General features: G+C 43.3%; 1 protein-coding gene across 2 annotated transcripts; it reads left to right on the forward strand.

Moving 5' to 3' along the window:
• The first annotated feature begins 2287 nt into the window (after positions 1-2287).
• LOC110485369 (uncharacterized) lies at positions 2288-12953 on the forward strand. Of its 2 annotated transcripts, none has more exons than XM_090195074.1 (3): positions 2288-2552; positions 7100-7953; positions 10447-12953. In XM_090195074.1, the coding sequence occupies exons 2-3, from the start codon at positions 7170-7172 to the stop codon at positions 11934-11936; spliced, it is 2274 nt and encodes a 757-aa protein (XP_090051200.1). In that variant the 5' UTR covers positions 2288-2552; positions 7100-7169; the 3' UTR covers positions 11937-12953. The 2 variants fall into 2 exon arrangements, with proteins under 2 accessions (XP_090051200.1, XP_090051201.1); XM_090195075.1 differs by having other exon boundaries at positions 2295-2476.
• The last annotated feature ends 5969 nt before the right edge of the window (positions 12954-18922 follow it).

Raw genomic sequence — 18922 nt, forward strand, 5'->3', positions numbered from 1 at the left:
ACACCAGCCAACTCAGAAGGGGAGATGTAAACTTTGGAGGGAGCTTCCTTTTTAAGGTAACTCTCGAGACTAGAGTTTCTTTCTGGGATCAACAGTTATTATAATGGAATCTGCCTCTCATACTCATCAGTGCCAATGGAAGCACCTTTACCCATGTCAGGCATGTTTCACCAATTTGTTTAATAAATGTTATTTTCAGAGTTTGGTTCAACGTTGTTAGTCATGCACAACCCCACCACCTGTGAAATGTTCTGCAAACACAGTAAAAACCCTACTGTACATAAATATCTATTTACAAGCGCCACCATCCCTCCTTTTGACACATGGTCTTGACTATGTGGCAAGAAATTGGAAAGTACAACGTGGCATGGATGGTCTTCTCCAGTAGTCCAGCCATACACGCCAGGCGTCCTTCTCTGATGCATCAGCCGTTGCCTGCAAAGCAATGATGTCATTAGTGGAAGCAGGAACTGCTGCCATCTGTAGGAGGGAAATAGAAGATGAGGCAGCAATTTTGGCTGTGCAGTCAGCCTTAGCGTTCCCCAGAGAAAGGTTATTGTTAGAGGAAGAATGTGCCCGATTTGATTATAGAAACAGAGGACGGCAGCTGGACAGACTGTAAGAGACGAAACAAGATTACTGTGTGCAATCTGTTTTCTAGACGAGGTCAAAACCCCTCTATTCTTCCACAATGTTAAAAAAAATAATGCACTATACCAAATGCATATCTACTGTCAGTGTAGATGTTAACAGAGCTCTCTCTACTGTCAGTGTAGATGTTAACAGAGCTCTCTCTACTGTCAGTGTAAATGTTAGCAGAGCTCTCTACTGTCAGTGTAAATGTTAACAGAGCTCTCTCTACTGTCAGTGTAAATGTTAACAGAGCTCTTATCTACTGTCAGTGTAAATGTTAACAGAACTCTCTCTACTGTCAGTGTAAATGTTAACAGAGCTCTTATCTACTGTCAGTGTAAATGTTAACAGAGCTCTTATCTACTGTCAGTGTAAATGTTAACAGAACTCTCTCTACTGTCAGTGTAAATGTTAACAGAACTCTCTCTACTGTCAGTGTAAATGTTAACAGAACTCTCTCTACTGTCAGTGTAAATGTTAACAGAACTCTACTGTCAGTGTAAATGTTAACAGAGCTGTCCTTGGCCAAAATACACAAGCTCTAGTCAAGCCAAATAGTTCTGCTGCCTATGCAATCGACCAAAGAAATGAAGTCTGGATTGTGTAACGAGTCCAACCTATGGCTACAATCAACTACAGTCATGGTCTTCACCGGCATCTGCTGTAGGGAGAAGAGTTGAAGGGTTAAGAATTGTACATTGTTTCAGAGTAACATATGGGACATTGTCAACAGGATAGTCTTGCAGGTTTTTGCCTGTGTAATAATTGTGTGCACAGGATGAGGCACATGTACGGTCAGAGGAGACATTGCCACAATATCAGAACTTGGCAAAAACAGTCCAGGCCAACTTCACTCGTCTCCATCTTTCTCCCATAAACACAGTCCTGCAGCAGTTGAACTAATTCATTGCCTCTAATCTATCTTTGGAGAGGGCGCGACCCTCAGAGGTAATGTCATGACCCAAATAGTGTGTACACACTGGAGAGAAACCTTATAGCTGTGATCTACACTGAACAAAAATATAAACGCAACATGTGAAGAGTTGGTCCCATGTTTCACGAGCTGAAATAAAAGAACCCAGAAATGTTCCAAACACAAAAAGCTTATTTCTCTAAAATGTTATTCACAAAAAATAAACTCTCTTAGTTAGCATTTCTTCTTTGCCAAGCCAATTCATCCACCTGACAGAAAACAACTAGTGGTCGGTTCCATATCTCTAAATAGAAGTTCAATAGAAAACACCTAGTGAAGAGTTTCTTATTTCATATACTTTCCCATATGTAAAAATAATATATTGACATTTTATGTTTAATTCAATGTTATTTAAATATATTCCAATGTATAACTTTTCCGTTTGGGTTTATCAATTGATGTATGCTATAAGGTAGAATTGAGTAATATATGTTAGTGTTTTGATTACATTTTTTACCAATGCACGCCTTTTTTCATGTTGAGAAGTACGTAGTAAACCTCTCGTAATATTAATAAAATCACAGAAAAAGCTCATCTGAACTTCAAAAATCATTTTTTTCACAATTTACATTTGCCTGAGAACATTCTAAATGCACCAAAAATGTATCCTGAAGTGAGATTACGAGGAGCATCCTCAGCCACAACAGCTCTAGCCATAGAGTTTACCATTGATCTATCGATACTCGATTGGTCTGGTCTGTGTGTGATGACGGCATAGCATACATTGGATCCAAGCAAAGAATGAGCAGCTAACCCTAACTAGATCAGTCTTCCAACATAGTGGGAATTTCTACATTCAAACTCCAAAATACAGTTTAAAACTGATCTCAAAACAACGTCGTCGAAGGAACATCAAGCGAAAGTCACGAGGTATACTTCTTGTTCAGGTTGGACAGAGACGCGCTGGCCTGTTAGCTAGCTAACGTTAGCTTTTCTACTGTAACTGGTAGGTAGCAAATGTTCTGTAAATCACAGCTGGCCTGGGCAATTGTTTGCTGCCTATATTCGGAATGCACTGTTTCAGTTTCAATTACTCAATATTTTGGACAAAAACGGACGAATGTAACTAAGGCTGGGAATGTCAATACAATCAAACTAGCAATGATCACAAGGCAGTTATAACGTGGCTAATAGGCTAGCGTATCTGTTTATGTGGCAAGTTTAAAGCACGGAGCCTCATATTGGGTAGCTGCTGGGAGGATGTCATGTCATTGGAGGAGTGGTTGAGTGACCGATTTTTAACCCCTCATCGTTTTTCGGTGGCTACAACTAGATCCAGGTGTCATTTGGTTAGCTAGCAAAAAATGTGATTCACTTTGCTAGCTAGCTATGCTGAACTTGAACGACTGCTATCCAGTAAGCATATCTCTAGCGGTTGTAGAAGTCGCTCTGGCTATCTACTCCGATTTCAGAGCAGTCTGGTCTGTGTGCGCCTGATGCAGAATAGTTGATGGATTTACCAACACGCAACACCAGCTGAATATATTGCTTAGGAATTTTCACAAATGCCTTATTCTCCATCATTCCCAGACATTCATTTTTTTCTTTAATTTCACCTTTATTTAACCAGGTAAGCTAGTTGAGAACAAGTTCTCATTTACAACTGGGACCTCACCAAGATAAAACAAAGCAGTGCGACACAAACAACATAGACTTACACATGGAATAAACAAGCGTACAGTCAACACAATATAAAAAAATTAAGTCTATATACAGTGTGTGCAAATGGCGTGAGGAGGTAAGCCAATAAATAGGCCATAGTAGCGAAGTAATTATAATTTAGCAGATTAACACTGGAGTGTTGGATGAGCAGATGATGATGTGCAAGTAGTGATACTGGTGTGCAAAAGAGCAGAATAGTAAATACAAATAATATGGGGATGAGGTAGGTAGATTGGGTGGGCTATTTACAGATGGACTATGTACAGCTGCAGCGATCGGTTAGCTGCTCAGATAGCTGATGTTTAAAGTTAGTGAGGGAAGTCTAAGTCTCCAGCTTCAGCGATTTTTTGTAATTCATTCCAGTCACTGTCAGCAGAGAACTGGAAGGAAAGGCGGCCAAAGAGGTGCTGGCTTTGGGGACGACCAGTGAGATATACCTGCTGGAGCGCGTGCTACGGATGGGTGTTGTTATCGTGACCAGTGAACTGAGATAAGGCGGGGCTTTACCTAGCATAGACTTATAGATGACCTGGAGCCAGTGGGTCTGGCGACGAATGTGTAGCGAGGGCCAGCCGACTAGAGCATACAGGTCGCAGTGGTGGGTGGTATAAAGGGCTTTGGTCACAAAACGGATGGCACTGTGATCGACTGCATCCAGTTTGCTGAGTAGAGTATTGGAAGCTATTTTGTAGTTGACATTGCTGAAGTCGAGGATCGGTAGGATAGTCAGTTTTACTAGGGTAAGTTTGGCGGCGTGAGGGAAGGAGTTTTTGTTGCAAAATAGAAAGGCGATTCTGGATTTGATTTTGGATTGGAGATGTTTGATATGAGTCTGGAAGGAGAGTTTACAGTCTAGCCAGACACCTAGGTATTTGTCGGTGTCCACATATTCTAGGTCAGAACCATCCAGAGTAGTGATGCTGGTCGGTCGGGCGGGTGCGGGCAGCGAACGGTTGAAAAGCATGCATTTGGTTTTACTAGCATTTAAGAGCAGTTGGAGGCCACGGAAGGAGTGTTGTATGGTATTGAAGCTTGTCTGGAGGTTAGTTAACACAGTGTCCAAGGAAGGGCCAGATGTATACAGAATGGTGTCGTCTGCATAGAGGTGGATCAGGGAATCACCCGCAGCAAGAGCGACATCGTTGATATATACAGAGAAAAGAGTCGGCCCGAGAATTGAACCCTGTGGTACCCCCATAGAGACTGCCAGAGGTCCGGACAACAGGCCCTCCGATTTGACACACTGATCTGTCTGCGAAGTAGTTGGTGAACCAGGCTATGAAAATGATCATATCTAAGTGCTCGCTTGTCAGAATTGTAATTTAAAAAGTGTCATTCTTCCTGGGGGTGTACAGTTGTGGCCAAAAGTTGAGAATGACACAAATATTAATTTTCACAAAGTCTGCTGCCTCAGTTTCTGTGATGGCAATTTTCATATACTCCAGAATGTTATGAAGAGTGATCAGATGAATTGCAATTAATTGCAAAGTCCCTCTTTGCCATGCAAATGAACTGAATCCCAAATAAACATTTCCACTGTATTTCAGCCCTGCCATTAAAGGACCAGCTGACATCATGTCAGTGATTCTCTCGTTAACACAGGTGTGTGAGTGTTGATGAGGACAAGGCTGGAGATCACTCTGTCATGCTGATTGAGTTTGAATAACAGACTGGAAGCTTCAAAGGGAGGGTGGTGCTTGGAATCATTATTCTTCCTCTGTCTACCATGGTTACCTGCAAGGAAACACGTGCCGTCATCATTGCTTTGCACAAAAAGGGATTCACAGGCAAGGAGATTGCTGCCAGTAAGATTGCATCTAAATCAACCATTTATTGGATCATCAAGAACTTCAAGGAAAGCGGTTCAATTGTTGTAAAGTTTGTCAGGCCAAAAGTGATGTGTTTCTTGTTCACCCTTGATCATCTCCTGGAGAGCACGTTTATGTTGAAAGACAAATTCCAGAAAAGGGGGTTAAAACATTAATTAATCTTATAGATTGTTATTTCCTGTTGACCTCTACAGCTGTACTAAAACGCCCTGTACACACTTAACCTGCTTCCAGTCCAACAATGGCAATGCAGACACAAGATTACTAGCTAGATTTAGCAAATATTTAGCTTCATAATTACCAGCTGCCTAGATGTAAGTGGTATTCATATAGCTAGTTGAACATGCAAGGGAAAACGACCTTGACATCTATTGTCCAATAGCTAGCTAGCTATTTATTGATAATTTCATTCTGGCTCGCTAGCTAACCAACTTAGCATGTGTCCCTAATCACTTAAAATGGGGTTTGATTAGCATTCGCACCACAGTGGCTATTGTCAGTAGCTAGCTAGTTGAACATGACAAACATGAGAAAGAGAGGATCGTCATGCAGGGCTTAGCACATCAGCTATCAATCTTAACAGCAGAATGCGGCTGGGCAGCTCAGCTAGCTATCTGGCTACAACTTTACCTGAATGCAACTGTTTATCTAACTAGCTATATAGCGAACAATAGCTAGCAATGAAAACAACTTTTTGATACAGTTGAGACTAACGTATGTAGCCATCTTAGCATTTTAACTGTAGACTCTTACCGGTGTATGGATAATGATGATTCACGGCAGACTGAAACACTTCCAAAATAATCCTTCCCCCTCGGCTTCAACCAGTCCAGACTGCTTTAGCCACAAAAGACAGCTGCGTCGATACCAGCAGCTGTATTCAGGACAACACTGGTATTGAAAGCTGTAGCTACACGCTGCATGTTGTCCGTGATGAACATTTGAGTAAATCCAAATCCAAATATCCACAGTAACAGAGAGCAGGAGGTGCCATTTGACAGAGAAGCTTTCCACCCTATTAAGCGCCATCAACAGCTCGATTTAACAAGTCTGGTTGTGCTCTAGACTTCCCTTCTCTCAGCGTGACCAGGGCAGCGGCAGTCTGAACACAGTAACCCTTTTAGGCCCCACGTCTTCCAACCACCCCAACACCACCCCAACACTACCCCAACACCACCCCAACACCACCCCAACACCACCCCAACACCACCCCAACACCACCCCAACACTACCCCAACACCACCCCAACACTACCCCAACACTAGCCCAACACTAGCCCAACACTAGCCCAACACTAGCCCAACACTAGCCCAACACTAGCCCAACACTACCCAACACTACCCAACACTACCCAACACTACCCAACACCACCCCAACACTAGCCCAACACCACCCCAACACTAGCCCAACACCAACACCACCCCAACACTACCCCAACACCACCCCAACACTAGCCCAACACTAGCCCAACGCTAGCCCAACGCTAGCCCAACACTAGCCCACACTACCCCAACACTACCCCAACACTACCCCAACACTACCCCAACACCACCCCAACACTATCCCACACTAGTGCCAACAACACAGCAGAGAACACTGAAACTGCATCAGACATCTGCCTCCCCTGGTGTATCTGAAACCGGGGAACATGTATCCCTGCTCTCCCACTGCCTGGGTTCCCCTGTGAAGATCCGCAAGTAGGGACCCCATGCCCGCCGTAATTGAAATGGTTCCCTTCCACAGATCTCTCTATATGATGTCATCTTAGTTCCTAGGTATTAATCAAACTAAGACAAAACACAATAGATGTAAACCACCATGTCATCTTGACATGCATAGCCTTTTCATGTCATTTTGTGACTATACCAACATGAATATTTACTTTAAACATGCCTGAATATTCCTAAACTAATTTAACACTCAAAGTAAAAAGAAACAACATTTTAGGGTGAAATGACAGATGCAATCGTTAATGTGTTCTAATCTTTCATTTTCATTACAGGTCATCTAACTGAACTATATCAGTCTTGACATTGACTTCATTGCTGTTGTTGCCACGTGAGCAGGACAACATGAGTGGAGAGAGGGAAACGTTGATGGATGAAATGGAACAGAGTTTATACACTTTAACCAACGACAATTTACGCTGCCTGTGTGAACGCAGTGGAATCGGTGGCAAGGATGGCTCTGATGTTCAAGGAAACAATCACCATCACTCATTGTGCCGTAAAATCCTGGAGGAACTTTGGGAAAATGCAGATTCAATGGAATCGAAGGAGCAGGGAATGTCTTGGTTACTCCAACTGAAAGAGGACATCAGGAAGATACAGGAGGAGGGTATCGGTGCACCTTTGAGTCCCAGCCAATCCATTGATGACGACGCTGTAGACTGTGATGAAGACGAGAACCAGAAGGACATGGATTGGTTACCTAGCAAAAGGCTGGAGGGGGAACCCATGAGTCCCAGCCAATCCTTTGATGACGAGGATGCTGTAGACTGCGACGAAGAATGTGTGGAAGACAGGGATTTGTTGCCTAGCAAAGAGCTGGAGGCAGAACCAGCACCAGAGAGACACACACCAGAGCAGAGAGAGAAGAGAGTGAGTGGGTCCCCCTCTCTGTCCTCTCCTGGTAATGCCTTACTGCTGGGTCTGAAGAGAGAGAGTGGGGCCCCCTCTCTGTCCTCTCCTGGTAATGCCTTACTGCAGGGTCTGAAGAGGGTGTCTGTGCGGCTGGTCGACTGCAGGAAAACACCAGGGTTAAGAGGAACTGCTGGAGGAGGAGACGAGGAGGAGGAAGGAGACGATGAGGAGGAGGAAGGAGACGAGGAGGAGGAAGGAGACGTGATTCATCAAAGTAAGTGCAGCAGGATACCTTTTGTTTTGGGACCATTGTGAAGTTTAGATGTTGTTTTCTAACATTACAGTGCAGTCCAGGGGCCTCTGATATCAACGTTTAGTTGTCTAATTTACAGTGCAGTTTGATATCAACGTTTTCTAAGTTACATCAATACATTTTTTCATTGTAGATTCGTTAAACATAGAGCACAGTGACATGCAGTGCACCCCTCTGCCCTCTCACATCACTCCATTACCTCTCTCTGCCTTTGCCCCATCTCTCTGTCTATCCTCCCTCTCTCACATCACTCCGTTACCTCTCTCTGCCTCTGCCCCATCTCTCTGTCTATCCTCCCTCTCTCACATCACTCCGTTACCTCTCTCTGCCTCTGCCCCATCTCTCTGTCTATCCTCCCTCTCTCACATCACTTCATTACCTCTCTCTCTCTGCCTCTGCCCCATCTCTCTGTCTATCCTCTATCTCTCACATCATTCCATTACCTCTCTCTGCCTCTGCCCCATCTCTCTGTCTATCCTATCTGTCTCACATCATTCCATTACCTCTCTCTGCCTCTCCCCCATCTCTCTGTCTATCCTCCCTCTCTCACATCACTCCATTACCTCTCTCTGCCTCTGCCCCATCTCTCTGTCTATCCTCTATCTCTCACATCATTCCATTACCTCTCTCTGCCTCTGCCCCATCTCTCTGTCTATCCTATCTGTCTCACATCACTCCATTACCTCTCTCTGCCTCTCCCCCATCTCTCTGTCTATCCTCCCTCTCTCACATCACTTCATTACCTCTCTCTCTCTGCCTCTGCCCCATCTCTCTGTCTATCCTCTATCTCTCACATCATTCCATTACCTAGCCTTAACAGGAAGTCAGTGTAGAGGCTATCACTGGAGTAATATGATAGTTATTGTTTTGGTTCTAGTCAAGATTCTAGCAGCCGTGGTGTTGCAGAATTCTATAGTAAGAGAGACTGCAGATTCTTAAAAAAAAAAACAATTTAGTATAAGATTTGCAAAAATGAAGCAATCAACCATTACTAAGAGTAGTTTAGTGTTGAAAGCCCAACGAACAAAGTTATCCATCTCCTCTTAAAGTAAATACATCCTTTTATATTTGTGACAGTTAGCAGATGTGCAGTATCAGGCCCTGGCAACAGAGTTGTAAAAAGTAATTTAGCTTGTCTATGTAGATCAAGATAGCTGATATCGCCACCGTTCTCTGTTCCTCCCTGCACTTCCCACATAGCTAAATTCCTGCCGATCGTAAAAATAGGAGGTCGCATACTGCGATTGCACCCAAGCAGCTCATAAATCTGTACGCTCAGATTAATCACTAAGTCACACAAGACTAGCCTGTGTCAGTAAAAATACAAACTTATAACAATGGACAAATCTCTAAGTAAAACAGCATAGTATGTCTAATTAAACAGTACAGTATATAATGAATATTACATTTCCACCACAGTGGTTAGCAGCAGTAACTGAAGTGCATGTAGTGCTTATCTGGGTAGCAATGTTACAAAGATGGGGTCTAGGGTAACGCTGATGTCCTACCGTTTTATTTGAGACGACTGTACAACCATTAAGATTAATTGTCGGATCAAACAGCAGATCTTATTGTTTCTTTGGACCTGACCTAGAACTAGCATCTTCATTTTGTCACAGTTTAAAAGCAAAAAATTTGACCCCATCCGCTTCCAGGGTAAGCAATTTGGTGCTTCAACATGTTTCATCAAAATTTCCAGCAATGTGTTGTCCGCATAGCAGTGAAAGTTGCCATTGTGTTTCCGAATGACATCACCAAGAAGTTGAAAAAATAATGGTCCTAAAACAGAACCTTGAGGAACACCCCGAAACGTACAATTGATTTGTCAGAGGACAAACCATCCACAGAGACAAAATTATATCTTTCTGACAACCAAGCAAGAACTTGTCTAATCTCTCCAAAATAATCTGGTGATCGATGGTGTCAAAAGCGGCAATAAGGTCTAGGAGCACGAGGACAGATGCAGAGCCTTGTACACGTTCCCTATTTTTCACTCTGTTTTCTCCTATCACAGCCATTAGTCTTCAATTCCCGAGCAGTTTCCTTCCTCTCTGGCAACCGCGTTAGGAAAGACGCCTTTATATTTGTAGTGACTGGGTGTATTGATACACCATCCAAAGTGTATTTAATAACTTCACCAGGCTCCAAGGGTTATTCAAGGTCTGTTTTATAAAATAAATATTATACTCCTGAACTTATTTAGGTTTGCCATAACAAATGGGTTGACTGAAGATTTTTCACCTTTTAATTTTTTATTAATTTGTAAAAATCTCTAAAAAGATAATTCCACCTTGATATTATGGGGTATATGTGTGTAAATTCAGGCTGTAACACAACCAACGTGGGAAAAAGTCAAGGGGTGTGAATACTTTTGGAAGGGACTGTAATACCTCAGTATTTTGTCACTTTCTTCTGTTGGACAAACTGTATTCACTGTTCGTCTCTTTCACACAGGAGAGAGACGTGGCAACCATGGATCTTCTGGGGAGCCTCAACAACAACCTCATGCTGACAACACAGACTGGAGTCTCCCCACATCAAAACACCTCAATAAACAACCGCAGAGACATACAGGGAAGAAACCACACCACTGCTGCTCTGAGTGTGGGAAGACTTTCGGCTGTCCAGCGACACTCAAAATGCACAGAAGAATCCATACGAGAGAGAAACCTTACTGCTGCTCACAGTGTGGGGATACTTTCAGTCAAAAAATGACTCTTAAGATTCACCAGCAGATGCACACTGGGAAGAAACCTCACCACTGCTCTGACTGCGGCAAGAGTTTCAGTGTTTTATCAAGCTTGAAAATCCATCAAAGCACCCACACCGAAAATAAACTATTCCAATGCTCCAAGTGTGGGAAAGGTTTTGCAAACAACCACTATCGAAAAATACATGAGAAGACGGTACATGAGCCTCCCGCAGAAAGGTCTTACCACTGCTCTGACTGCGGGAAGAGCTACAGTTTTTTATCAACCTTCAAAAACCATCAAAGAAAACACACAGGAGAGAAACCATTTCAATGCTCCAAGTGCAAGAAAAGTTTTGCTCAGAAATCCACTCTGAAAGCACACGAGCAAACACACATTCCTGCCGCAGAAAGGCCTTACCAATGCTCCTACTGCGAGAAGAAGTTTTGTATTTCGGCATCCTTTAATTTCCATATGAGAATGCATACTGAAGAGAAACCATTCCAATGTTCCGTCTGCGGAATGCGGTTCATTCACGCCAGTTTACTGAAAGCACACAAACACAAACACAAGCCCTCTGACGAAAGGCCCTTCCACTGCTCTAAATGTGGAGCATGTTTTACTACAAAAGGTAATCTTAAATTTCACCAGCTGACCCATGACCGGGGAGAGAGAACTTATCGCTGCTCTGAGTGTGGGCATTGTTTCTCTCATCCAATTTATCTGAAGAAACACCAGAAAAGGCACAGTAAAGAGAAGTCCATTGTCTGCGACCTGTGCGGGAAGACCTTCAACCATCCAAGCAACTTCAGAACGCACATGAAGATACACCAAGGAGTGAAACCATACCACTGCACCGACTGTGGCAGGAGCTTCATATTCCGCCAAGGTTTAACAACACACCAGCGTGTGCACACCGGTGAGCTGCCATACGTCTGTGATCAATGTGGAAAGAGATTTTCTCAGTATAATTCTTTGGTGATTCACCAGCGAACCCACACTGGGGAGAAACCTTACCCATGCTTTGTCTGTGGGAAGAGCTTCAGTCGGTCACAAAACCTGGCTGCACACAAGAGAACTCATACTGGAGAGAAGCCTCACGCCTGTGATCAGTGCGGGAAGAGGTTTTCCCGAACCGACGCACTGGCTGTACACAAGCGCACTCACACTGGAGAGAAGCCTTACAGCTGTGATATATGCAGGGAGAGGTTCACCTATTTAGTAGCCATGTTGAAACATAAGAAAGGACATTGACATCCTGCAGGTGATGTATTCTGTGCTGAATGTCCTCAAGACGATTCTAGCTCTGTCTATGAATAGAGAATAACTTTGTTTAACCTACAGAAGACATCAATTTGTTGTTTTGCTTACAATCTAACCCCCAGAGAGAGAGAGACACAAACACTCACACACGCAGACAAACCCAGAGGGCGGCAGGTAGCCCAGCGGTTAAGTGCGTTTGGCCGGTAACAGAAAGATCGCTGGTTTGAATCCCCGAGCCGGCAAAGGTTAGGAAAAAAATCTGCTGTTCTGCCCTTGAGCTAGCCAGTTACCCAACAACAACTGCTCCCTGGGCACATATGACGTGGATTAAGGCAGCCGCCGCACCTCTGTGATTCAGAGGGTTTAGATGCGGAAGGTTGAAGGCATTTAGTTGTGCAACTGGCTAGTTATTTCCTTTCCACACAGATCAATATCAAAGTCAAAGAGATCTCTTGTAGCCAAAATAATGGTCATTTTTATAAGATGTTAATTAACTCAGAAAACCGCACCTGCTTTCTATACACCTACTTGCCAAATGTAGTGTTTCCTTCTCTTTTGGCAGTTCCCTGTATATATCAGAGAACACGCACACATATGTATGCATTGCACCACACATGCATGTACACGCATCCACACACACGAACATGCATGTCTGCACATACACACATACATGAAGACACAATTAAAGAATGAAATCACATGGCAAAAGACAGCTCATAATTACTGATAACCATTCTGTGATGAACTAGCTTTTATTTGTATTTTACATTGTTTAAACATACTTAGTATTACATTGTTAATTAACATTGTGTACATTGTGACTGAAATCTTTTCAAATACTTTATCTGGGCTTGATTGAGTTTGACTGGCGTGAACTCCGGACTGACATTGTGTATATGTATACATTTCAGCAGGCTTACATTAAATAAGACAAGGACTGTAAGTGATTTATGGATGTGTAAGTCCCTAGTGGGCCACCTTCACCCCCAAATCATTACAAAAATTCACGTGTTTTTTTTTATGGTGTCTATGGCAACCTTATGTCTTCTCTCTTGTGTGCGCTGGCGTACTTTCAGATGGGTTGATTGAGCACAGCATTTCCCCACAGACAGAGCAGAGGTAAGGCTTAACATTTAAGTCATTTAGCAGATGCTCTTATCCAAAGTGACTTAGTAATGAGCGCAGACATTTTTCACCATATTTCATACTGGTCCCCGGTGGAAATCGAGAGACTCTTCTCTGCCTAGTCAGCTTCATGATGTTGTTGAGGCTCCCCAGAGGATCCACAATAGTCACGTCTCCTGTATGAACGGGAACATCAGACAGACAGTAAATACAGGTCATATCTGCATACAGTCGACATCAATGAAACATTTGTACAGATTTTTTTTCTTTTTCACTTGTACTGCTGTGGAAAAGACACTAGTAACAATTTATATGAGCCATCAGATGATAACACACAATTACAATCAACAAAGTTGTAGTTTAAAAACAAGTTAGTTCACCCTAATAACAAAATGACATACTGGTTTCCTTACACTGTAAGCAGTTTATGGACAAGATAACACTAAAACACACACAACAATCAACACAGATCGTTAATAGAATACACATCAATAATGGGAAAGGACTTTGGTGTCAGTCTAGAGAGGGAGGGAGGGAGGGGTGTCAGTCTAGAGAGGGAGGGAGGGAGGGAGGGGTGTCAGTCTAGAGAGGGAGGGAGGGGTGTCAGTCTAGAGAGGGAGGGAGGAAGGGAGGGGTGTCAGTCTAGAGAGGGAGGGAGGGAGGGGTGTCAGTCTAGAGAGGGAGGGAGGGATGGAGGGGTGTCAGTCTAGAGAGGGAGGGAGGGAGGGGTGTCAGTCTAGAGAGGGAGGGAGGGATGGAGGGGTGTCAGTCTAGAGAGGGAGTCGAGGGAGGGAGGGGTGTCAGTCTAGAGAGGGAGGGATGTCAGTCTAGGGATTGAGGGAGGGGTGTCAGTCTAGAGAGAGAGGGAGAGACAGAGCGAGGGGTGTCAGTCTAGAGAGAGAGGGAGGAGTGTCAGTCTAGAGAGAGAGGGAGAGTGGGAAGGGTGTCAGTCTAGAGAGAGCGGGAGGGGTGTCAGTCTAGAGAGAGAGGGAGGAAGGGAGGGGTGTCAGTCTAGAGAGAGAGGGAGGGGTGTCAGTCTAGAGAGAGAGGGAGGAAGGGAGGGGTGTCAGTCTAGAGAGAGAGGGAGGAGTGTCAGTCTAGAGAGAGAGGGAGAGACAGAGCGAGGGGTGTCAGTCTAGGGAGAGAGGGAGGGAGTGAGGGAGGGGTGTCACCAACCTTGGTACATAGCCTACCTGAACCTGAAATTGGTACATAGCCTACCTGAACCTGAAATTGGTACATAGCCTACCTGAACCACAACTTTCAAGGGAGTGGGCGCTGGGAGTGTGCGCTCCGTGTCACGCAACTTGGGTCAAGATCTGTTTCTTGCCTTGCTCTTAGGAACAGGACACCATTGAATGGAGTGATTTTTATGGGGTAGCGTTATGTGTGGAGATGGAGCAATTGAAGTTGAAGATTCCTGGTGTTTGTGACGCTTGCCGTTTGGTGCGTCACAGACCCGGCGGTGAGTGTGGTGAAACAGGAGTCACTGTCAGAACTGTCAGTTCTTCTGAGTTTTGAGTCAGTCTCTACCAGACAAAGTCATGTTAGGATACATCCGTTATCCTGTTAGTGCTTGTGTGACAAATCCACTGCTCTGTTTCCGGGTTAACGTTTATGGTCATGTTGCAGCAGTGTGTAGGAGGGAGATTGCAAGATGTGGCAAGTGTGCAGGAAGGCATGGGACAGATGATTGTGTAGTTTCGGTGGATAAAGTGGTGTGTGTCAACTGTAGGGGTACCAAAGTTGCCGGTGATCGGAAGTGTCAGGTGTGAGAGAGGCAGGTTGAAGTGGCTGGAGTCCGATTTGTCCAGAAAGTGTCATATGCTGAGGCGGTGAAGAAAGTAGAGGAGGATGGGTCAAGGTGGAGGGATCCTGAGAGGATCGGAGTGAGTAGTAGATTTGTGCCAGCAGATAGGCCAACAAGTGATTTTTGCTTCAGTAAGGTTAGTCAAATCAAATTGTATTGGTCACATACACATATTTAACAGATGTTATTGGTCCATACACATATTTAACAGATGTTATTGGTCACATACACATATTTAACAGATGTTATTGGTCACATACACATATTTAACAGATGTTATTGGTCACATACACATATTTAACAGATGTTATTGGTCACATACACATATTTAACAGATGTTATTGGTCACATACACATATTTAACAGATGTTATTGGTCACATACACATATTTAACAGATGTTATTGGTCACATACACATATTTAACAGATGTTATTGGTCACATACACATATTTAGCAGATGTTATTGGTCACATACACATATTTAACAGATGTTATTGGTCACATACACATATTTAACAGATGTTATTGGTCACATACACATATTTAACAGATGTTATTGGTCACATACACATATTTAGCAGATGTTATTGGTCACATACACATATTTAGCAGATGTTATTGGTCACATACACATATTTAGCAGATGTTATTGGTCACATACACATATTTAGCAGATGTTATTGGTCACATGGTTAGCAGATGTTATTGGTCACATACACATATTTAGCAGATGTTATTGGTCACATATTTAGCAGATGTTATTGCGGGTGTAGTGAAATGCTTGTATTCCTAGCTTCACCAGTGCAGTAGTATCTAACAATACACAAAATCTAAAAGTAAAAGAATGGAATTAAGAAATATATAAATATTAGGATGAGCAATGTCGGAGTGGCATTAACTAAGATACAGTAGAATAGAATACAGTATATACATATGAAATGAGTAATGCATAGACTAAGATACAGTAGAATAGGATAGAATACAGTATATATATATATATATATATATATATATATACAGTGCCTTGCGAAAGTATTCGGCCCCCTTGAACTTTGCGACCTTTTGCCACATTTCAGGCTTCAAACATAAAATAATAAAAATGTATTTTTTTGTGAAGAATCAACAACAAGTGGGACACAATCATGAAGTGGAACGACATTTATTGGATATTTCAAACTTTTTTAACAAATCAAAAACTGAAAAATTGGGCGTGCAAAATTATTCAGCCCCTTTACTTTCAGTGCAGCAAACTCTCTCCAGAAGTTCAGTGAGGATCTCTGAATGATCCAATGTTGACCTAAATGACTAATGATAAATACAATCCACCTATGTGTAATCAAGTCTCTGTATAAATGCACCTGCACTGTGATAGTCTCAGAGGTCCGTTAAAAGCGCAGAGAGCATCATGAAGAACAAGGAACACACCAGGCAGGTCCGAGATACTGTTGTGAAGAAGTTTAAAGCCGGATTTGGATACAAAAAGATTTCCCAAGCTTTAAACATCCCAAGGAGCACTGTGCAAGCGATAATATTGAAATGGAAGGAGTATCAGACCACTGCAAATCTACCAAGACCTGGCCGTCCCTCTAAACTTTCAGCTCATACAAGGAGAAGACTGATCAGAGATGCAGCCAAGAGGCCCATGATCACTCTGGATGAACTGCAGAGATCTACAGCTGAGGTGGGAGACTCTGTCCATAGGACAACAATCAGTCGTATATTGCACAAATCTGGCCTTTATGGAAGAGTGGCAAGAAGAAAGCCATTTCTTAAAGATATCCATAAAAAGTGTTGATTAAAGTTTGCCACAAGCCACCTGGGAGACACACCAAACATGTGGAAGAAGGTGCTCTGGTCAGATGAAACCAAAATGAACTTTTTGGCAACAATGCAAAACGTTATGTTTGGCGTAAAAGCAACACAGCTGAACACACCATCCCCACTGTCAAACATGGTGGTGGCAGCATCATGGTTTGGGCCTGCTTTTCTTCAGCAAGGACAGGGAAGATGGTTAAAATTGATGGGAAGATGGATGGAGCCAAATACAGGACCATTCTGGAAGAAAACCTGATGGAGTCTGCAAAAGACCTGAGACTGGGACGGAGATTTGTCTTCCAACAAGACAATGATCCAAAACATAAAGCAAAATCTACAATGGAATGGTTCAAAAATAAACATATCCAGGTGTTAGAATGGCCAAGTCAAAGTCCAGACCTGAATCCAATCGAGAATCTGTGGAAAGAACTGAAAACTGCTGTTCACAAATGCTCTCCATCCAACCTCACTGAGCTCGAGCTGTTTTGCAAGGAGGAATGGGAAAAAATGTCAGTCTCTCGATGTGCAAAACTGATAGAGACATACCCCAAGCGACTTACAGCTGTAATCGCAGCAAAAGGTGGCGCTACAAAGTATTAACTTAAGGGGGCTGAATAATTTTGCACGCCCAATTTTTCAGTTTTTGATTTGTTAAAAAAGTTTGAAATATCCAATAAATGTTGTTCCACTTCATGATTGTGTCCCACTTGTTGTTGATTCTTCACAAAAAAATACAGTTTTATATCTTTATGTTTGAAGCCTGAAATGTGGCAAAAGGTCGCAAAGTTCAAGGGGGCCGAATACTTTCGCAAGGCACTGTATATAATATATATGTATATATGAGATGCGTAAAGCATAGACTAAAATACAGTTGAATATAATACACTAATACACTACATATGAGATGCGTAAAGCATAGACTAAAATACAGTTGAATATAATACACTAATACACTACATATGAGATGAGTAAAGCATAGACTAAAATACAGTTGAATATAATACACTAATACACTACATATGAGATGAGTAAAGCATAGACTAAAATACAGTTGAATATAATACACTAATACACTACATATGAGATGAGTAAAGCATAGACTAAAATACAGTTGAATATAATACACTAATACACTACATATGAGATGAGTAAAGCATAGACTAAAATACAGTTGAATATAATACACTAATACACTACATATGAGATGAGTAATGCAGTATGTAAATATTATTAAAGTGACCAGTGATTCCATGTCTATGTATATAAAGCAGCAGCCCCTAAGGTGCAGGGCTGAGTAACCGGGTGGCAGCCGACTAGTGACGGCTATTTAACAGTCTGATGGTCTTGAGATAGAAGCTGTTTTTCAGTCTCTCGGACCCAGCTCTGATGCACCTATACTGACCTCACCTTCTGGATTGTAAGCGGGGTGAACAGGCCGTGGCTCGGGTAGTTGATGTCCTTGATGATCTTTTTGGCCTTCCTGTGGCATCCGGTACTGTAGGTGTCCTGGAGGGCAGGCAGTGTGCCCCCAGTGATGCGTTGGACAGACAGCACCACCCTCTGGAGAGCCCTGCAGTTGCTGGCAGTGCAGTTGCCGTACCAGGCTGTGATACAGCCTGACATGCTCTCAATTGTGCATCTGTAAAGGTTTGTGAGGGTCTTAGGGGCCAAGACACATTTCTTCAGCCTCCTGAGGTTGAAGAGACGCTGTTGTGCCACCTTCACCACACTGTCTGTGTGGGTGGACCATTTCAGATTTTCAGTGATGTGTCCGCCGAGGAACTTGAAGCTTTTCACTTTCTCCACTGCGGTCCCGTCGATGTGGATAGGGGTGTATTCCCTCTGCTGTTTCCTGAAGTCCACGATCAGCTCCTTCATTTTGTTGAGGTAGAGGTTATTTTCCTGGCACCACTCCACCAGGGCCATCACCTCCTCCCCGTAGGCTGTCTCGTCATTGTTGGTAATCAGGCCTACTACTGTTCTGACGTCTGCAAACTTGGTTGAGTTGGAGGCCTGCGTTGCCACGCAGTCATGGGTGAACAGGGAGTACAGGAGGGGCTGAGCATGCACCCTTGTGGGGCCCCTGTGTTGAGCATCAGTGAAGTGGAGGTGTTGTTTCCTATCTTTACCACCTAGGGGAGACCCGTCAGGAAGTCCAGGACCTAGTTGCACAGGGCGGGGTTCAGACCCAGGGCCTCACGCTTAATGATGAGCTTGGAGAGTAC

The sequence above is a fragment of the Oncorhynchus mykiss genome, chromosome 13 (genome assembly GCF_057628025.1).
Source record: "Oncorhynchus mykiss isolate SJ-2025 chromosome 13, ASM5762802v1, whole genome shotgun sequence".
Classification (NCBI taxonomy): domain Eukaryota; kingdom Metazoa; phylum Chordata; class Actinopteri; order Salmoniformes; family Salmonidae; genus Oncorhynchus; species Oncorhynchus mykiss.

Excerpts from the sequence above, each read along its gene's own strand:
- LOC110485369 (XM_090195074.1), top strand. The coding sequence starts at position 7,170 with ATGAGTGGAGAGAGGGAAACGTTGATGGATGAAATGGAACAGAGTTTA. Across the intron at positions 7,954-10,446 it reads AGGAGACGTGATTCATCAAA|GAGAGAGACGTGGCAACCAT; the intron begins GTAAGTGCAGCA and ends TCTTTCACACAG.